Genomic DNA, 23070 nt, shown 5'->3' with positions numbered 1-23070 from the left:
AAAAAAATCAGACTAGAAATTGTTATATGGGAAAATATAAAGCTGAGATAACGGGTTTATTCCTAAATATGACAATAAAATTGAGTTGATAATTGATTGAATATCATAATGGAAAGATAATTAAATAAAAGTTAAAATATATGGAATATGGACAAATATGAAACTGATATGGGGAGATTGTAAAAGAGGTTTGTAATTCACTTTTATACATGATAGTTCTAATTGACTGAATATGACAATAGAAGGACAATTAACCATGGGTTAAAATATATGAAACATGGACATATATAGAACTTCTAAGAAAATGAACAAAGTGAGATGTGTACCGCTTGTTGTTCTATATAGTAGATTAAGGGAATTGTAATGAACATTGACCACTAAGGATTGCTATTTATAGACATTTAAGGGTAACCTAAACCAAGTTATGGAAAAATGGAGAGGGAACATGAAATATACTTACAATGCGAAACTATTGAGATTTAATGACAGAATCACAAAGTGGGAGCATGTAAGGATGCATAATTATATAAATATATCTTGGCCAAAATTAGGCTGGGGAGGGGAGTGGTTAAAAGCACAATGACTATATATGTATACTTTTTTTTCTCTTTAAAAAAAAGGAGGAGGAAGATATATGTTAAAAGGGGGAAGAAAGGAAATAGGGAGGGGGAGGAGGGAGGGAGAAGAAAGTGATGGATAAGGTACAAATATGGTAAATGGAGAGCAGAAGAGCCAATAATTGTTTTTGGGAATTGATGGTAAGACGAATTGATGTAAACATCTAATAATACAATACAATGTTGGCTATGTAGTAGTATACATGTGGTTATATGTTGTGAAAATGAAAAAATAAAAACTTTATATATGTAAAAAATATATTCAAATGCTCATTGGAAAGGCCTTTCAATTTTTACTGGATTAGTACAGAACATGAGATATGCTCTACTGTTAAGAAAGTAAAACAAGAAACAGAGGTTACTTATTTGAATAAATAGTTATGAACATAGTTTTACATAAAGACCACACAAAAACAAACACATCAATAAATAATAAATTAATTAGTAGATATATTCCATGTATAATTCTTATGTATTTGTAAAATGTATATTGGGCTATTAATTGGGCTATAATCTGTGGTATCAGGAATTGTGAATATTTTAAAATGACATAAATGACATAGGGCAGTATTGGAGAAACTTATCGGCACCGAGTGCTGAAATGGGAGTGTGTGTGCATGTGAGGGAGAACCAGAAACCGGAAGAATAGCTCCCTGGCATGCATGTGTGCGCTGAGAAGCTGAGTTTCCGGATTCTAGCGTGCATTGTGCATGCACGCACAAAGACCAGTTGGCCAGCACTCATGCACTGGAAACCAGGTGCTCAGCTTCTCTGCGCATGCATGCGCACTGGGGATCTGTTTTTCCAGTTTCCGGCCTCCCACGCACATAAAGATCAGATCACACAAGCTTGAACTTCTCAACATTGAATGCTACTTATGTCTTTTACTAGTTAGATTAATTACATTTAGTATTTCAGTTTAATACACACCTGAATAAAACTGAATTCCCTCCAGTTTAATGACCTGTTTACTGATGGAATGGAAGTCACAGCCAACAAAGAAAGCAGCCCAAGGCTCATTATTCCAAAAGAGACATACATTTCTATTCGCCATACTTCTTCCTCATTCCAGGAATTTTCAATATTTTCATGAACCTGGAAAAAGAGATTATGGAATGTTTTAACAATATTAACACATTTATAGATAATTATTTAAAACTAAGTGGAAAATCTGAAGGGTATTAAAGTGTGCCTGGTGAACTATCATGTAGGGGAGCAAAGAGGAGAGAGTTCTTAAGGCTTTAGAAAGTTTGGTACATCTGGCCCTTCCATGTTTAGAAGAAATTATGCAAAATAAGTAATCAATTCTAATTCCTCTTATTTTGAATATTTTGCTAATAGCACTAAATCAGGGGTGGGTTCCTATACCAGTCAGTACTAGTTCGCTGTGCGCTTGTGCCGGCCGCACGTTGCTGGCGCATGCACAGTTGACTAAATATTGTTCTGTGCATGTGCAGAAACACGTCGGAAACGGCGTAAGAGATTGGGGAACTGGTTTAGGGGTGTGTGGTGAGCCTGGGTCGCTGCCGGTTCTGTGACCCAGGTCGCAATTCCACTACCGGTTCGGCTGAACTGGGCCAAACTGGGAGCAACCCACCTCTGCACTAAATTGATCATTTGGGGAGTTATGAGCAGTTTCAAGAAACAAGAGGGTGGACATTATTGAAGCTAAATCAATTTTTTAAAAAAGAAATGAGTAATACTTCATATATTATTATTAACACTACATAATTATGTGACTTTATACATAGTATAAATGTTAACATATTTAAAAACCATGATTGAATGTTTATTTCATGCAGGAAGGAATTTAAGGCAACGATCAACACAACTCAAATTACTAATCACACATGCAGAGTGTTCTGAATTACTTGATCCAAAAAGGACATTTTCCTTACCTGTTGATAAGCTGCATTTAAAAATAGGTATCGTTCTGACCTCCTCATAGGCAAGCAAAGGCTGTAAACAACATGAACTGTTGCAAAGAAAAAACTAAGTAACCCAAGCTGTTTTCTACACTGCAGCCAGTTCTCTAACCAGGATGGAAACAATTTGTATTTAGTACCATAATAAAGTTGATAAGCAGCTGCCAGGAGCCCTGATAAATACACTAGAGATAATAAAGTAATTGCAACAACTGGCAATGTCTTGTTCACAATCTCAATAGGAATCTTGTAAAAATCACCCTGATGATTTCTCATGTAAGGATGTATTACGTCTCTAATAAAAGAATAGATAAAAAAGAAGGTAGCTAGGCCAACAGCCACTATAACTGGTCCTTTCCAGAGTGTGAACAACTGAAGAGGTAAATTTTCAATCTCCCTTGCGGATGATAAAGTGCCCAAATCAATAGGAATAAAACTGAGCTGACGAGCAAGTTCAATAACTTGATGTCGAGCTTGAATGTTGTTACTGCATATATAAACCTAAAACAAACAAACAAATTATCAATAACTGCATGGACTAAATAGTCAAACTAGAGTATGTATTTCCAACTATGAGATTTCCTGTAATTATTTTTAACTTTACAGGCATCCATATTTCAACTTAAAAAGGCATTTGTAATTATCTACATTTTATTTTTATTTCACATTATACAAGTCAAGGATGCAAAACATATTGCCCAGGACCATACACAATTCCCCCAAATCTTAGTTACATCCCATAGAGTCCCACCAAATATTGATACTAAGGACAAGTTATTAAATACATGTGATGTGACCAGTTTACTGTGAATACTTAAAACAAATTTTTAAAAAGTATCTTTCAGACACACGTCTTTTTTCTACACAAGTATGAAAAATCCACAAAGGCTGCCTTAATGAAATCATTGCAACCAAACCTCTTTAATCTTGCTCTTAAAGCAGATACATCTTTTTTCAGATTGCAAGAGAAACACAAAAAAGATTTACATGGTATATGTGCATTCATGCATGATCTAAAGTATTTCTTATAAATTATTTTCAAACAATTCTAGTCAATTACTTATACTTACTTTAGTTTTATTTAAATTGAAGGCATGTTGTTCAACCGTCTTTTGCTCTGGACTTATCCACTTTTGATTGTGGATGGATGAGCCAATCAAATATCAAATGAGGCTCTCAATCTGAAACACTCATCTGCCCTCACGATAAAATTGAATGCGGAAGTTGCTATACCATGAAGATGAGAAATAATCTCACTTCATTTTTTAGGTCTCATATGAAAAATTACAGCAGAAGCTTCAAGGGATTTCTCATGTATACTTGATCATCATGTTCAGTTTTAAATGCTGAAATGCATAACTTACCTGTCTGCTTGCATCTTTTGGTCCTACTTGAAATGCCCATGCTGAAATAACATTGAACCCTTTAACAACAAAGGAATCTGGAAAAAGGGATGCCAGGTATTCCGCATTGGATTCTGGATACTGGTTAATTTTCATGTTGTTGCTGACATCTACAAGGATTTTACTAACAAGAAGATGCTTGAGATCCCACAAAGCTGCATAGTGTTCTCTGCGTATAGCGATAAAAATTATGTTTGCTTTTGCGATAGCATCTTCATGATGAGTGACATCAACCACATGGGGAAAGAATTCCGCCACAAATTTAGGGTTTCTGCTTCCTATTACCACATGAAACCCACATCGGATAAGCCTAGTTGTCAAGGATTTAGCGAAGTCCCCACTTCCAATTATGCCAACTGTAAGCTTATTGGTGTCTTTGATGTAATTTCTGCCATTTGGTAAGAAAGATTCATTTAAGACTTTAGGACTTCCCATCATAGAAATTGATTCCATATTTTGGCACAAATGTAATAAGGATATTTTCTAAAAGAAAACAGAAACAATAAAATTTTCACTGATATATATTGAAACAAATTTCCTATGCCAACACACACAAGATTTAGAATGAGATGTAACACACATGTCTGCAGTATCAAAGTCCTAATTTCTCTCCACCAAGCTAGAAAGGAAATCCCTTTAACCCTTGTAAAAATAGGCAGGAAAAAATAGGCTTTGATTCTACCTTTCCATATATGCAGAGTAAAAACATAGAAAGAAAAAATAATTCAACAAACATCAAACCTAGTTTATGGAAAACAAAAATAACTTCAGAGAGCCTTAGTGCTCTCACAATTTTAGAATTAAAATTAACTCTCCATGAGAAATCTGGGGTTTTTCAGGAATATATTTGTCTGCCAAAGTAGGCTTCACTTTGACAGATACACTATATTTGAAGAAAAATTTAGTTGTTCTCTATATATTTCATTTTTAAGTAGAAAAATAAAAATGGTAACTGATAAAAACAACAGTATTGCAATATATGGTCCCTGCTGCTATTGTAATAGCCAACTAGGATTTCCCATAGATAATTACATTTCATATTTTATATTGATACCTTTACTATCTAGCAGTAAACATTTTAGTTCCATTTTTTAAAATTAATTTATCAAAATTCAAAGTAAAAAAGTGAGGAAATAGGGAAGGAAAAATGGAAAAGGAAAAAGTGTAGCATAAAAGGGAAAAAAGAAAAGTGTTAACTTCTGACTTTTTAGCATGGTAGGATAAGATGATAACATACAGCCTCCATTTTTTACTTTTACATAATATATTTTAGCCATTTCTATAACAACCAATATAGTAACATTTGAACAAACAGGGGGAATACTTATAAACCAATGTCTCCCATGGATTGAAATCTAGTCAGTTTGGTAAAAAAGAAGACATAAGCATAATCATAAATCTGTTTATACCATAATAGAAAATCTCAAAAATGTTTGCTATGTGTTGATATTTGTGCTATATACTGTTCAAGTTGGGGTATTTTTAAGGCAGATACATCTCTGAATATATTCCAATTTTTCCAGTGAAGACAATACATAAGAAGTTCTGTGTTGGAGGCATTGAGGAATCTGATAAAAAATATTTCTGAAACAATGATCCAATGGGACATGGATCATCTAGTGTGTTTGTGAAAAAAATTTATCAAGAATTTTGATTATATTAGTAAAACATATGCAAACTAAAGAAAGAAAGAAAGAAAGAAAAGAGAATAGAAAGGAGTAAAAAGTGCAAGTAAATTTATTTAGCCTGTGGCAAATATAAAGAAAAAGAAAGAAGAATAAAGATAGAAATACATAAAGAAGTAAATTACAACATTCCTCACAAATATAGACAAATTTAGTAACTCTTCACTCTCTTTAAGGTTGCAAACATTTGTCTCTTCATCTAATATCCCATCTCTTACCTATAAAGAAAGCCATAAAACATCTTTTTTTAATGGGAATGGAGATCCTTCTCCACGCCCATGAAGTCACGCCCACAGAACCGGTAGTAAAAAAAAAAAAGAATTTCACCACTGGCAATATGCTGACTCTGTAAAAAGCTCCGAGAGTGCTATAAAGCACTGTGGGCAGTATATAAGCCAAAGTACTATTGCTATTGCTTTAACCTTTGCAAACCAATGCAAACGGAATAATCAGAGCAACATGCAGTTTAACAAGAAAGTAGAATGTACCCCCAAATCCAATCATTTTACAAAAAAGAGAGAGAGAAGTCTGGAAGAGCGTGGATGAACAGAAGTTGCAAAAAGTTAATTTCACTTTACATTATTTTTCCCGAATTCCTGTGCATCCTCTCTCTTCCAATTTTCATTTATTTTTTTAAAAAGTAAACTATATTTTGTTATTACGTGGAGAATACAATACTGATAGCTTACTGAGAAAACAGAAAACTTCCATCTGTCCCATCTTCTCAAAAATGTATGTATAAGCTTCTTAGTCCAATTTAAGATTAAAATTAAATTGTGAGTATTGAAACGCTTACTGAGTATTGTACCACCATCTACTGGTGAGCAAATAAATTCAATCTGTTTTCTGCTTTTGATTTTGCTAAAGAGATATATAGTTTCTGTATTTATAAGATAGGAGAACCTGAAGTAATATTTAAGATCTATCCCTGCCTGTTTTTTGAATGGAGCTTGCAGCATCACATATAATGATAAAGGTGACCTCTGACTGGAATTATGCACTTGTGTTGTGTAAAATATAAATAAATACAATATACTGGGGAATGGTATACAAGTAATCCTTGATTTATGACTGTTCAAAGTTACATTGGACTCCCTGAAAGATACTGTATTTATGATCCAGATTTGAAGTTCTGACAGTCTCCTTGGTCACATGATCACATCTTAGGTTCTTGGCAACCAACTTCTATTTATGGCCATTTGCAGTGTCTACAGTCATGTGACCATGATTTATGACATTGCAAGAAACTGGCATTTATTTTTTGGCAACAAGCACACATAGCAAACAATGGGTTCGCTTAGTAACTGCTGTGTTTGCTTAACAATCCTTGAAAAAAGTTTGTGAAATCATGAACAGCCACATGACCATCACAATTTACAACCATAATTGCAGGATCAATTATGGTTGTAAGTTGAAGACTACCTGCTTTGTACATGAACTTATTTGTTTACTAAATTCTCTTAACCAATTGTCTATATCAGAGGTATCAGGGATGTCAAACTCAAGACCCATGGGCTGATTACAGCTTGCAGGGTGCTTAAACCTGACCTACAATGCTGGCCTGAAATAGCAAAGAACCAGCCTGCGGTGCCTCTGGCTAGCAGGGTGCTGCAGGAGGCTAGCCGTCCCATTTCCCCCCTCCCAAACCAGCTGCGGAGAACTACAATGCTGATCCAACCCAGTGACATCCCTGGTCTATATATAACTAGAAATAAGCAATGCCAATAAAATATACTTTTAATATTTATGAGTAATATATGGAAATAAAATATATACTTTTAATATTTCTGTTAACAATCATCTGCATATAACTAGGAATAATCATCCAATTTAAGCAATGCCAATAAAATATACTTTTAGTATTTAAGTATAATATATAGCAATAAATAATGTCTTCTTTGTTCTTGTAGAGGTAAGAATATTATGCTGAAATATTTGTTAAATGCAATTGCTATATATTGAGAGTTCTACAACAAACAAAAGCAATTTATTCTCAAAATTTGTAGTTCAAGTATTTGATTACTCAAATATTTCCTTTTTCAAAATGGAAGTATTATGCATGTGGAAATTATTAGTCTTAAATGTGACTTGAAAATCCAATTAACTTTTGGTCAACAAACATTCTGCCAAAGCAAACTGATGAAATAATATTTTGTGAAACTAATGATAAAAAATAATGAATTACAGCATCCCACGAGTATGGTATTTTCAAAGGTACACTCTGAATAGTTTTGCAATTTGCCAATGTTTAGAAAATCAGTTACTTTTATTTTCTCTTGAACAACTAACTAATGTCTACAAGAAGATTTATACATTTATATTAAATAATTATTAATTTTGAGGCTTCTAAAATTACATATTAACTTTTATATTGTAGCTCTATAATCGGAACAGCTGAGACATTTTCTTTAAAATACTGATATTCTAAACTTTTTAAAAAAACATTTCCCGATAATGATACACTAGTTAATGCAATACTATTTACTTAGTTAGTCACTTTTAATTCAACAAATAACAGTGGAAGAGTTGCTAAAATCCAGCATTGGATTCAAACTTTTGGGTAAGTAATGCAGCAATAGGATATAAGAGAAAAGTATTGCTTCACCTCTAAATGCGTGAGCATTTAGTAATAGGATACTCATTTAGTAAACAGGATACTCTAGAATAGGGTAAATCTCTAAATAATATTTTTTTTCTTCTGAAGTTGATTCTCCTCAGCTGGTTTGGCTATGGCTTCTCTACCACACTTCACACCCTTCAGCTCTACTTCAGAGTCATGGCCCGGATTTCTTGAACATTTTGAATGCTTCCTGATAGCCAATAATTATCACCAGTTACCTGAGGACAGAAAATGTGGATTTTTCCTCAGTTCTTGTGGGCCTGAGCTGTTTAACACCGCTAGAGCCCTCGCTTCACCACTGGCAGTCCACGCCTTGTCATGGGACACATTAATCGCGAAGCTTAAAAATCATTATGCTCTGACTTCGTCATGCATCGCCCGTTGTTATGCGTTCAGGCAATACATAAAAAAGAAACAGATACCATCAGCCAATGTTTACAATCACTTCACACTGCGGCAATACAATGCGAATTCCACGACCTGGATGACCCGCTGGTTAAACAGTTTGTCTGTGGAATCCGCGATGTCCGCCTCAAGCGGAGGTTGCTGGCCTGCTCTGACATTATGTTACAGATGGCAGTGGAGGAAGCCAAAGCTTCAGAACTCTCTGAACGGTCCACTGTTGCTAGCAGTTGGTCATTACACAGCCACGCACTTGCCTCATCAACGAACTGGCCCCTCTGGAAGACCCAGAGGAGGACCAGGTCAATCGTCTAAGAGCGCAACCGAGAAGGATGACTAATCCCGCTCCGGCAAGACAACCAACAAATCAATGCTTCAGCTGCGGCAACAATCACTCTCGCGCCGCTTGCCCCTTCAAAGAAGCAGTATGTCGCCGTTGCAATAAAAAGGGGCATCTTGCATGCCTTGTAGGGGCATCTTGCCGAGGGGGCGGCTTGCTGGAGCCCCCTGGAGCAGAGGCGGTTGCAGGGGGGCTGCCAGCTTTGCCCTAGGCACTGGGAGGCTTTGGGGGGGGTGCTTGCCAAGCGCACTTTCGTCTGGAGGAGATCGGAAGAAAATGCTCCACTTGAAGGCAACAGCAGAAATGCGGTGAGGAGGGAACTCCCCCCGGGGTCTTTTTTTTACTCCCTTTGAACAACTAAGTAAATGAGGATTAGCAGTATCCTTAAGACTCTTTGATCTCCACGAAGTGCTAAGATTGGAGAGGGGTTTTTTTTCTCCCCCCCTTCTCAGAAAAGCGGCTTTACACTATCTCTCTTACAAAGAGAGAATTGGGGGGAAAAAATCCTTTGATATTCACTTCTTTCAAGCAATGGGCTAATGACCTTCTTTAACAATTACGGAAGAAAGAAAGTGTGCCGACCTTAAAAGCTACGAATGGAAACTTTCTAAATGACTGCTCTCCGTTCCCTGGGGAAGGCTGAGCCAAAATGGCGTTTCATCCCACGTTCGTGTTGTTGTTACAAATGAACTGCCGTCTCTGAAAAATCTTTTGGGCTGGAATTATAAAACCTGGGTGAACCCTAGAGGAATCTCTTTATACAATCCCTTGGTTTGGGGAAAATTGAATATAATCAGAGGGGAGTTGTATTGAAGATCGATATCCCACACTGGACTTTGCTTGTCTCCTGGTCCCGCCCGGCGGCGCATCCCTACAGACGCCATTTTTTCCTGCTTTGAACTATAACTTTTCCTGAACTTTGAAATGCCTCCAAAAAAGCCTCCACCCAAGCCAGCGTCGGCTCCATCTTCTGCTGTTTCAAGCCCGGTTCTCCCGCAAACGCAATTAACTTCCTTTTTGCAACCAAAAGCAACAGCCGTCTCAAGACACGTTTCACCAAATGTTTCAGACACTCTTAAAGGGACAGGACGAAATAAAATAGTAGCTGGCGGACTTAAAGGAAGAACTCAGACAGAATCAACAACAGACTGTACAAAATAGTCAAAAAATAAATGCTTTGGAGGAGAATGCAGTAGGGGTGGGAGAAGAGATGAAGGCTTTACCAAAAAAAAATATTGGGTTTGAGAGCTATTTGGAAAAAATGGAATTTGAAAGGATGTCTTTTTTCCTTAGGTTTCAAAATATACCTAAAACAGAGGGTGAGGACCTAAGAGAGACTATGATAACAATGTTAGCAGACTATATCAAAAGGGATAGGCAACAGCAGGGGGGGGGGATATTGACCTGATATATAGAATTAATTCAGCATATGCCAGAATACACAATGTCCCAAGGGAGGTTCATGTTAAATTTTTCAGAAAAACTACAAGAGATGAGATTCTAGGAGTTCAAAGGGGGGAACCTCTAAGATATAAGGACAAAGAAATAACCATTTTGAAACAGATACCAAAAAGAATAAGAGATAAGAGGAAGAAATTCCTCTTTATAACTAAAAAGTGGCTAATTCCAGAAGGCCTGTTGATCTTTTGGGAGGGGGCCAGAGTGAGAATTAACACAGTGGTGGAGGCAGAAGCCTTCATGGAAAAACATAAGGACCTCCTAGGTGAAACAAGAGACGGCGCACAAGAGACGAAAGGGGGGGGGGAGAGCCTTGGCTCAGCCAACAGACAGGGGAGAGGAGACAGTAATGAAACTTAGGTCACAGAAATGAATTAAAAACATATTGCAATTGCTAATATAATGAAATGTAGAAGTGATATAAAATATGGTTGAAGATGCTAAAGAATTGAGTAAAATAACTGCTAATATAAATGTAACAATGATATTTTGATATATATATAAAACATGAAAGAGATGTAAGATTCCGGAGAAATACCACCTTCCGTCAAAAATTTTTCTCCCACATTTATGTACCCTTTTCCCCAAAATACTTGAAAAAAAACCAATAAAACTTGTTTTTTTTTTTAAAAAGGGGGGAGGCATCTTGCCAACGTTTGCCGCGCCGCCTTATCATCACCAACCACCTCAGAACACCATTTCAGCGGTGGCTGCTAACCATAATGACACACTCAACCTGCCAGAGACAAGTGCTTCGCGGTCACCCAGAAGCAAGATTTTCTTGAAGCATCGGTCAGTAAGGCTTTGTCTGAAAGAAAGTCAAGATCTCCCTCTGCATCCAAGGAGCTCCATACTCAATGGAGGTGGACTCTGGATTGTCCAGATTCCTGCTCTCCTGGAGCACCCTGATCCGCCTGTGCCCAGCTGTGACCTGCAATCAATTAGCCCCTGCAGACACCACTCTCAAAGACTACTAGGGAACTGAGATCCCTACTCCGGGTAGCCTTTCCGTCTGGGCTGACTATGGCCATTTCCATGGAAGGCTTCCCATTTTAATCATGGGGAAGCCTCTGCCGGCCCTTTGGGGCCTTGACTAGTTTCCTCATCTGGGGCTGTCACTCCAAAGGAGCCACCAAACGTCAGCCAAGGGTTCCTCTGTCGATGACATCATTGCCGAATTAGCTGATGTTTTTGACGGAACGCTCAGTAAATACAAAGGCTCCCCATTTCCCTGAACCTAGGCCCCCAGGTTGCTCCTATTCGTCTCAAGGTCCGCAGAGTGCTGTTGCCTTGAGGCCCAAAGTTGATGCGGAATTTGACAAATTGTTGGCGCAGGGAGTCCTGGAGCCCGTCAACCACTCCAAATGGGAGACTCCCATAGTGATCCCCATTAAGGGCAACAGGTCCATCAGGATCTGTGCCGACTATAAGTCGAGATCAAGGGTCTCCAGGCAAATCCATATCCAGTTCCGGTGGTGCAGCACCTGCTCCATTCTTTGGAGCGGGGCTGCATCTTTGCGAAACTGAATATAGACCAGGCCTATCAGCAGCTCCCAGTGGATGACGAGGCCACTGCTGCCCTGATCATTGTCACCCACCGAGGGGCTTTCCGCTGCCGCCATTTGCAGTTTGACATTTGCATTGCCCTGGGGATTTTCCAGAGCCTCAAGAAGCGATTGCTCCATGGGTTTCCTGGCGTGGTTCCCTACTTTGATGATGTCCTGATCGCTGCCCACAGTCGATCAGGGCTCATCAAAGTTCTTCGGAAGGTCCTCGACGGTTTCAGGGGCGCAGGCTTAAAATTAAAGCTTAGCAAATGCTCCTTTGCTGTGCCACAGGTGGAATTCCTGTGCTTCCTTATAGACTCCCAGGGCATCTACCCCACCCCCTCTAAACTTGAAGCTGTCAGGAACGCCCCCACTCCTGCCTACAAAGCAGAGGTGCAGGCGTTCTTCAGCCTCTTGAATTTCTACACGCCATTTTTACCTCACAAGGCATCACTAGCCGAGCCGCTTCATCGTTTGCTCAACCGATCAGCGGCCTGGCACTGGGGCAACCACGAAGCACATGTATTAGTGGCTATCAAAGCCATACTTATGTCAGCGGCTGTCCTAGTCCAGTATAGTGACAAGCTACCGCAGACGTTGGCATATGATGGTGTGGGGGCTGTCCTGAACCATGTCCTCCCCAATGGCTCCGAAGCCCCCACAGCTTTTTACTCCCGGACACTCTCGTCCGTCGAGAGGAATTACAGCCAGATCAACAAGGAGGCTCTGGCTGCTGTGTCCGGGATTAAAAAGTTCCATGATTATCTATATGGATGGCATTTTACCTTGTTCACCGACCACAAGCCTCTCCTTGGACTTCTGGCCAGTGACAGCCCTATCCCACCTATCCTGTCTCCTTGGATGTCCCGCTGGACAGAGTTCCTTGCAGCGTATTCGTATAGGCTGCAGTACCATCCGGGTAAGCATGTGGGGCATGCTGATGCCCTCAGCCACTGCCCTCTTCCTGTCGCTGACCATAACCCTGTTCCCTATTCTTCGGTCCCCTCCAGCACCTTTTTGGGCCTGCCTCTTGTCATCCGAACTGACTGCCCACTCCTGGCAGACCCCATCCTATCCCAGGTTTTCACTTGAGTACAGAGGGGGTGGCCCTTGGGCAAGGTACAGGAAGAATACCACCTGTTTAAGACCCACCAACAAGAACTCTCCCTCCACAGCGGGTGCTTGCTCTGGGGTGACAAGGTGATCATTCCTCCCTCCCTGCGCACCCAAGTCCTGGACCGTCTCCCTCTGGGCCATCCCCGCATAGCTCGCATGAAAGCTTTGGCCCACAGCTATGTCTGGTGGCCCAGGATAGATGAGGAAATAACAACTTGAGTTGGCTGTTGCACTGTCACGATGTTAAAAAGTTTGCTAGGCCTGAACTGACACTCAAGAGTTAAACTAAGAAAGAGTTATTGCGCAGGTCATAAAAGTTCTTATCTGAAAGTGATTTATTGCGCATGCGTCACACATTCCTTTCTTCTTTGTTCGGCTGCCAAACAGAACTTGGCAGACGGAGCTTTTATTATCAAAATGTAACAATTTAGTTAACTTTCTGTTTTATTTACTTTTATTATTTTATTATTAAAGTTTGTTTATTAATTAGAATATACTTTTTAAAGACTTTTATTTTCTTAATATCTAGAGAGATATGCGGAAGGGAATCAGCCCGATCCATTGATCTCAGATTTCCCCAGGGCGTTTTTTCCCCTGACAACTTGGTAGCAGAGTTTGGTTGATGATACCAGCTGAGATGGCTACAATTTATGGCTGTATTTTCCCTTCGCGCTATCTTATGATAACCGACTAAAGCAAATTAGCAATGTCGAAGAAGAGAAAGAAAAAAACGTGGACATGGAAAGCGCTCGAAAGAATCCATTCCCTCAGACACAGAGGAGCAAGATTCTTCAGGTGCCGAGCCAGATGTGGGGGAAGGAGCTACAGAAGGCAAGATCTACGGACTGAGGTCAGTAAATCTCCCTCATTATCAAGATACAATTAATGAACGGCAAAAGTCTAAACAGCAACTGCCGGCAGAGAAAAAATCCTCCCACGCAGAAAGCAAAGTTTATGAAAGCTTCCCAGATGATGAGGAAGAAATGCAAAGCTATCTATATCGCTTAGAGCTGTTTGAAAAATATGCTAGGGACGCGAGAGAGTGCTTTGAGGAGATGAAGAGGAGTAGGAGAAGCTCCCCCACTCCCAAAATATTTGAGGATGCCATCTTGTCTTCAAAACAACAGCCTAAGACACACCCCACAGAGTTCATTGGTCAATTAGAACAAAGAGACATGTACACGTCACCGAGGTCACGTGGTCCCTTTGAGTCAACTGAACTTCCGCATACGTATAGACGACTGCAGCCAAAAAGTGAGGCTGCGCTGCCATCTGCTGGCGGAGAAAAATTATTACAGCAAAAGATGATGCAGCTTCGTGACAGTTTTAAAGAATTAGCTATGAGTCCTTTAGAAGCCAAAACTTTGCCTCCAAAGGTTAAGTCTTCAACACCACCTGGTGGTGCTGAATCCTCCCTAGATGGAAAAAGGCAAAGCCAAAGGCGAATTCGAGGAAGCCAATTTGATGTTGCCGCGCAAAGGCCAATGATGCAACCCCAGCATCCCCTGGTTCAACAACCAGCTTTGCAACCAGATCAACAAATTGTTCCAATGCACATTCCTCAGCAGGTATTCACAGTCACCCCCTTGACTGGTGAGTCCAAATTAAAGGAGTCAGGAGAGAATTATAAAGCCTGGGTCAGTGAAATTGCACTCTTGCTTCGAAGAGAAGGCACACATTCCATGATTTTTAATCCTCCTCCTCAGCCCTGGACACCTGCAATGAGAGACCTGGAAAACAGAGCTATCACGACTTTGCTCATGTCAATGGAAATTGAGATCCAAGGTATCTTTCCACCTGATGCAACTGCCCAAGAAATATGGGCTATTTTGGAAGATTGCTACAGGCCCGTTTCAATTGAATCTTCATGTTTGCTCATGTCTGAGTTCCATGGTTCGAAGTTGAAACCTGGTGAACGAATTGGTGGACATTTGACCAAACTGAAAAGAATGAGAAGTGAATTGAGACAAAATGGCCATGTAATCGATGATATCCAAATGTTTAGCATCATCATTAACTCATTGAATTATGAATGGAAAGATGCTGTTGCAAAGATTAACTACGTGCCTATTGCTCAACGCACAGTTAACCACGTTTGCAGACTTTTAGTGGAAGACGAAGCTATCAGGTTAGCTACACCACATCTGCAACGACCCCCAGCGTCAAAGGCTCCAGCCAGACGTCCCTTCCGAGGAAGAGGCTACGCTCCAAGGATGCCAAAATGCTACACCTGCAACCGTGTGGGACATGACACCCGGGATTGTCCCCAACGAGTTCCAGCTCCCGCCACGTACCAGCCCAGAGGAACAGACTCCAGAGGCAGAGGTAGAGGCGGAAGACAAGGTCGTCGTGGTCCAAGGCGTGATCCACAAGCTCCACTTGTGACACTGGCCATAACCAACGTTCCACAACCTGATCCAAAGTTCGACAGACGTCTTTTGTGGACTTTAGATAGTGGAGCAGCTGTGCACGTTACCCACAGAAGGGAACTTTTCACAGAGATGGGCAAGCCAGAGCCCGAGTATCGAGAACTGTATTCCTTCACCAACCACACTTGCAAGGTCATGGGAAAAGGAACTGTTTACATTGAAGAGCTCGATACACACATCCCTGATGTTTATTACATACTTTCAGCAACCAGTAATTTGCTTAGTCAAAGTCACTTGTCTAGAGATTTAAAGTTCCAGGTTCACCACCTCGAAAAAGCAAGTTACTTAGTTAAAGATGGTGATATTGTTGCTGAAACCATACTGATTGGTGGTGTTTATTACTTAAAGCCAAAGCCTAAAGGGCAAGCACAGGCAAGTATGCAAACTCCAAAAAGGCACAACGCAGACCCAGAGAGAGTTGTCCCAGAGAGAGAAAACGTTACTGTGCCAAAGGCTCCTAAAGCCAACAAACAGAGAAAACAAAAACAGGTTGCTCAAAGCAAGCCTGAGGGGCCTCATGAAACTGTTAATGTTGAGAATTCACTAACTGGTAAACCTTTACATTCCAGGTGTATTCACAAGTGGCACAGAAGATTGGGGCATGCCAGTTTCCGTGTTCTTAGAAAGATGCCGGAGTTCGCAAAAGGTTTGGATCTAAAGGGGTGTAAGGTGTTTTTGGATTGTGCGGTTTGCAAAAAGGCCAAATCCAAGGCGACTGCAATTCCAAAACACGCTACACGCCGGTCAACACGCATTTTTGATTTGGTACACACTGACATAGTGGATCCTTTCCCACCAACACTTGGTGGCAGAAAGTATTTTTTAACAATTGTAGATAATCATTCTAGATATGGATTTGTATATCCTATGAGAGAGAAATCTGAGACCTTTCAGATCTTTAAAGACTTTGCAGCTTTTGTTTCTACACAATACCAAGTTCGCATCGCCAGAATCCAGAGTGACCGTGGTGCAGAATTCATGTCTCAGCGTTTCCAGGACTGGATGCGTAAGAATGGAATTCTTCATCAGACATCTGCTCCATATACACCGGCTCATAACGGAGTCGTAGAAAGGAGACAAGGGGTTCTACAAACCATGATGCGTTGTCTTCTAGAAGATGCCAATCTCAGTAACACATACTGGGGTGAAGCAATCAAGTATGCAAATTACATTGTCAACCGTACTTGGAGCAGTGTAATCAATCAAACACCTTTCTACATGCTGTATGGCTACAAGCCTGATCTCAAGAACCTCCATATTTTTGGTTCATATGCTATGGTCAACACTCTCTTAAGTCAAAGAAGAAAGGGAGGTACGGTAGCAAAGAGACTGAGATTTACGGGTATTGATGATAATTCAAAATGGTTCAAATTCATTGATACTAAACATGTGATTGTCATTTCACAATCTGCTAATTTTGAGGAAGATATTGACTGGTCCAGGATTCATTCCAATGATCCTGAAGTTTATTTTCGTAGAGATGGTGTTCCAGATGCCACGCAGCCTGATGACAATTCACAGGCAGATATTCCTTCTACCAGTTCTTCACAACCTGATGTTCCGTCTTCGCAAGCCGCGGATGCTGATGCTAGCGACGAACGTGAGGACGAGGATGATGATGAAGAAGAAGAAGAAGACTGGACTGATGTTCCTAGACGCTCCAAGAGGGCCACAAAAGGAATCCCTCCACAACGTTATTCATGGCAACTGACAAAGTCACCATTACCTTTGATTTGCAACGTTACTCTTCCTCCTGAGACATTCACACAAATCAAACAGCTTCCTGATTCAGAACAAGACAAGTGGTATGATGCAATGCAGGATGAAATGGACAGTTTAAAGAAACTTAATGTATTCACACCTGCAAAACCTCCAGCAAACAAGAAAGTCATTGGCACTCGATGGGTCTACAGAATCAAGAAGAAACCAAATGGTGAGTCTTTATACAAAGCCAGACTTGTAGCTCAGGGTTTCGCTCAACGTTATCCTGAGGACTACACAAACACTTACTCACCAACAGTCAGAACTGAAAGTGTAAAAATTGCCTTAACCACTGCAACTATTCTTGGTTTAGAAGTTTTTCAATTTGATGTGGACACAGCTTATCTACATGCAGACCTAGATGAAGAGATCTACGTGAGAAGCCCTCCAGGATTCCGAAAGCAAGAAGGGGATACCTGGTTCCTGAACAAAAGTCTTTATGGTCTGAAACAGTCAGGTTTAATGTGGTATTTATGTCTTACTGACAAACTAAATTCAATGGGCTTTATTAAGTCCGAAACTGATGAATGCGTGTTCACAAAAAGATCTAACAATGCATATGAGATAATTCTTGTTTATGTTGATGATATTGTTTATATTGGTCCAAATAAGAAAATGAGTGAGATTTTTGCCAAAAGTTTGCAGAGATACTTCACACTAAAATCTTTAGGACATTAGCACTTATTTAGGTGTTCAAATTGAAAAGACACAGAAGGGGTTTAGTCTTTCACAAGAAGAGAAAATTGACCACATTCTACATCATTGCAACATGAAAGATGCTAGCACAACAAAGACACCCATGCAAACAGATTTTCACAACTTAACACATGAACCAAGTCCTGAGTTCGAGGATCAAACACTTTATCGTTCAGTCATTGGTTCACTATTATACATTAGTAGCTGGACCAGACCTGACATCGCACTTAGTGTTAATCTTTTATCACGACACGTAGGTAAAGCAACACAATTTCATTGGTCATGCATTAAGAAGTTGTTGAAATACCTGAAACACACTAAGCACATGAAGTTATTGCTAGAACCAACACACACTGATCAACCAAAGTTGATTTGTTTTGCTGACGCCGACTGGGCGAGCGACAAGAAGTCACGCAAAAGCACTTCTGGTTACATGATGTTCCTAAATGGTTGTCCTGTTTACTGGCAAGTGAGAAAACAGAGTTTTGTTTCATGTTCATCTACTGAAGCTGAATATGCTTGTGTTTCAGATGCTTGTAATTCTCTAACGTGGTTTGATGCTTTGATCACAGATATCTGGACACGTCCGATTCGACCAATCACCGTGATGGAAGATAATGTATCTGTGGTTTATATTTCTGAGTCACATTTTACAGGTTCTAGGTCCAGACACATTGACATTCGTTATCAAAACACAAAGCAATTAGTTAAGCAAGGTTTTGTTAAATTGCAATATGTTTCTACACATGATCAGATCGCAGACATGCTTAACAAACCACTTGCCGTAAATCAACACAAGTATCTGCGAAAGAAGATGTGCCTTAATTGATGATTTGATGACGTCAGCCCTGACTAGCAAAAGAAGGGGTGTCACGATGTTAAAAAGTTTGCTAGGCCTGAACTGACACTCAAGAGTTAAACTAAGAAAGAGTTATTGCGCAGGTCATAAAAGTTCTTATCTGAAAGTGATTTATTGCGCATGCGTCACACATTCCTTTCTTCTTTGTTCGGCTGCCAAACAGAACTTGGCAGACGGAGCTTTTATTATCAAAATGTAACAATTTAGTTAACTTTCTGTTTTATTTACTTTTATTATTTTATTATTAAAGTTTGTTTATTAATTAGAATATACTTTTTAAAGACTTTTATTTTCTTAATATCTAAAGAGATATGCGGAAGGGAATCAGCCCGATCCATTGATCTCAGATTTCCCCAGGGCGTTTTTTCCCCTGACATGCACCCCCTGCCATGAGTCCCTCTTCCGGCTCCTCCAGCAGCACCTGTTAGGAACTGGGAGCTGCCTCGGGGACCCTGGTTGAGGGTCTACGTGGACTTCCTGGGCCCCTTCCACAATCAGACCTTCCTGATGGTTGTGGATGCCTATTGTTGGTGGGTGGAACTCCTCCACATAGCGTCCACCACCGCTAAGGCCACCATCCAGGGGCTGCAGTGTCTGTTCGTCACACGTGGTTTGCCAGACATCATTGTGACCAACAACGGTCCCCAATTTACCACCACAGCCTTCCAGGAATTTCTGACCAGATTAGGAATCCGCCATGCCCCAACTGCCCCCTACCACCATGCTTGCAATGGCTGGGTAGAATGTGCTGTCCGCTCGGCCAAGGAGGCGTTGGGATAAATGGACCGAGGACATTGGCCGGATAAGGTGGTGGCTTACTTCCTCAGCCAGCACTCCGCTCCATGACCCCTATCTCATATGAGCCCCACGGAGCTGCTTATGGGCCGGCGCCTGCAGACCAGTTTAGATAGGTTGCACTCGCATTACAATACCCCACAGCCTTGCAACCTGGAGGTTCTGCCACACCAATTTGGGGAGGGGGACCTGGTTTATGCCAGGAGCTTCATGGAGACCCAAGGTGGGTGCCTGCCACCATCACCAAAGTAACCGGCCCCTGTTCTTATAGGGTCGGATTGCCAGATGGCAGCGAATGATGGTGCCACGTGGATCAACTGAGGCACCACCTACCAACTCAGGCCTTCTTCCAATCAGGCTTTTCCTACCCGGCAACTGCCTTCCGGCAGCCTGACCACACACCAACTCAATCCGCCATGCCGCCGCTTCTCGACCTACCTGGGATATTGATTCAGCCTGCAAGGGTGGGCCCCGGTGACATCACCTGGAGCTCCACTCCCACCGGGGAGGAGCTACAACAGGGACGACCTGCCTCGCCGGTTGCTGCACCTCAACTGAGATGATCTGGACGGGTCCGACACCGCCCCGCCTATTTAAGTGAGTATGCATGCACCACTACTGCGAGTTGGGCAAAACTACCTCTTGCACTCTATGGAACCACAATGAGATCTTTGGCGTAAAGGAAAGATCTAATCAAAGCACTACCCTGTCGATGTGGAAGATGCAAAGATCCTCCCTTACCAACAGGCCCTGCATCTCTGAGATCCTCCTGGCAGAGGTTATGGCCACCAGGAAGGCCACCTTCGAAGAGAGGAACTGTAGTTCTACTGACCGAATGGGCTCAAAGGCAGACAAAACCATGGCCAATCCCACGTGGGGTAGCGGTGAACCACCAGTTGTCTCAGACTGACTGTCCCTTTCAGAAACCTTTTCTCGGCCGGGTGGTGTGATAAGGGTTGTCCCTCCCCCCCCCACGTCAGAATTGTAGCCAGAGCTGCTACCTGTCTTCTCAAAGTGTTGGGTGATAGCCCTTTCTCCAGCCCATCTGGAGAAACTCCAACACCTGGGGAACAGATGCAGTGGGGGCATAAATGGTCTTGTCGTCGTACCACTTGCAGAATATATGCTAAGTGGCATCATATATGAGAACTGTGGATGGCCTTCTGGAAGCCTGGATAGTGCCAATGACCCTGGAGGAAAGACTGTTCTCCCCCAGAGAGTGCTGCTCAAGTGCCAGGCGGTCAGCTGGAGCCACTGAGGGTCTGGATGTTCCAGTGACCCCTGGCTGAGGGCACCTGCAATCTGAGGAATCCTCCAGGGGCTGGCTACCAACAGGGTCTGTAGGTCCACGAACCACAGCCGTCATGGCCAATGTGTGGCCACCAGGATCACCTCTGCCTGTTCAGTGATCACCCTGCGCAACACCCAAAGAATCAAGGGTAGCGGGAGGAATGCATAAAATAGTTGAGGGGCCGACACCTGAAAGCATCCGTCTCTCTGCCCCTTGTGTTCTGAACCTCACATAAAAGCGTGGGAAATGCACATTGTCCGGGGTGGCGAAAAGGTCTGCAACAAGCAGTCCGAAGCAGTCCGAGTTTTGACGGAAGAGTCGAGGGTGGAGGCACCATTCTGTATTGTCCACCTTGGCCCAGCTGAGCCAGTCGGCTCGAACATTCGCCACCCCCGAGATGTGTTCCGCGGTCAATGAAGCCAAGTGCCTCTCTGCTGAGAGGCCCAGTTCCATGGCTTCTGACATGAGGTCCTTGGATTTCGTGCCCCCCTGACAGTTGACGTGGGCTGTGGTGGCTACATTGTCCGTCAAGACCAGTACATGCTGGCTCACAATGCTTGAGAGGAAGTTCTGGAGGGCCAGGTGGAATGACTCTGAGCTCTAACCAGTTTATGTTGCGAGTCGTGTCCAGCTGGTCCCATTGTCCCTGGGCCATCAATATCTAAATGGCCCTCCAACCATAGAACCTGGCGTCCGTGTTGACCATCATCTTGTGGACCTCCCTGAAGTGGCAACTCTTGGTGATGGCTGTTGATCTCCACCAACGTAGAGATTGGAGGACATCCACCGGAACAGTGACCTTCAGCAGTGACGTACTCCTGCGGGCCTTCTGGAAGGGTAAGAAAAACCACTGAAGGTCCCTAGTGTGGAGGCATGCCCAAGGCACGATGTTAATAGCCGACAGTGGTTCTCAAACTTTTTCAGTCCACCGCCTCCTTGGTGCTACAAACTGATCCTCAGTGCCCCCCATCCAGTGGTGGAATTCAATTTTTTTTACTACCAGTTCTGTGGGCGTGGCTGGGGTTATGTGACTGGGCGGTTTGCACGATGGACGGAAGAGAGTAACAGTAAAATTCAAAACTGTAACAATTGCACATTTATTCAAAATCCAATTTAAAAACCTTTTTAGTTAATGTTAATTCAACAAAATTGTTGAACGTGATCCAGTGATACCAGGTTTTCAAAGTCTGATAGTCATTTATCAAGAACCTTAGTAAGTAGTAACTTAGTAAAGTCAGTAAAATTTAGTAACTACTTCACTGTTCCGTAAATTCTGTGTAATACAGTACATGCCTGATCATTCACACACACACACACACACACACACACACACACACACACACTGCTGCCTTTTGTTTTTTTCAAAATAACAGGGTGGGGTGGGGGTAGATAAGGAAGAAGACCATTTCAGAAATGCTCATTAGACTGCTCCACGTGATCAGTCTTTCCGTATTCCTCAATATATTGGTGCCCAGCAGCTGGTCAAAACCCTAGCCTAGTAGTACTTATTGAGCTGTAGATGATACTATGGCAAAATATAAGCCATGCAGCTCATGTATACTCACACAACATAAGAGTGATGCTATTATCCAGGTTTACCTGTGACAAAGGTCTCACTGTGCATAAATATCAAGATAGGAAGGGCACTTTATTAAAACAAACTAGTTTTGACTCCATTTGGTTATAAAAACATCTTGTTTGGCATACTTGAACATTTAAACAGCATTTTCTTCTAATATGGGACGTTGTTCTATCATAATTTTGTTTTTCTTTGCTTTTTCCTATATATGACGATTAAACAGTATATGTTGTAAATGCTTATCTCTTTTCCACAATTTCCCCTACATTTCAGCCTTCAATGAGATTACTTTGCAGCTCATGGCAGAGAAATGCCAGCTACATAGGAAGTTTGAGAAACTACCCCAAGTGCCCTTCCTCCAGCTCCTTGTTTTTTAAGGCCACCTCTACGAATAGAGCGAGGAGGCGGGGGGGTAGCCTCTCTCTCTCTCCCCCCCCGCTGCATGTTTAACTGTGTTGCATTTCTAAGGTGGAAGGGGTAGAGGCAGGCGAGAGTGGCACGTCCGTGTGAAGCGGGTGCAAGAGGGATGGGGGGTTGGCTCCATTGC

General features: G+C 41.7%; 1 protein-coding gene across 1 annotated transcript in view; it reads right to left on the bottom strand.

Annotated features, from left to right (window-relative positions):
* The window catches only part of STEAP2 (STEAP2 metalloreductase), a 45638-nt gene that overhangs the window by 7363 nt on the left and 15205 nt on the right, over positions 1-23070 (bottom strand). The window contains exons 2-4 of the mRNA XM_081932264.1: positions 3907-4428; positions 2516-3043; positions 1548-1712 (exon numbers count right to left, since the gene is read on the bottom strand). Of these exons, the coding sequence (XP_081788390.1) occupies positions 1548-1712; positions 2516-3043; positions 3907-4398 (1185 nt within the window). The 5' untranslated portion in view covers positions 4399-4428. The remainder of the gene's footprint in view (positions 1-1547; positions 1713-2515; positions 3044-3906; positions 4429-23070) is intronic.

Source organism: Natrix helvetica (assembly GCF_964273705.1).
Source record: "Natrix helvetica genome assembly, chromosome: Z".
NCBI lineage: Eukaryota > Metazoa > Chordata > Lepidosauria > Squamata > Natricidae > Natrix > Natrix helvetica.
This window is presented reverse-complemented; position numbering and strand designations above follow the sequence as displayed.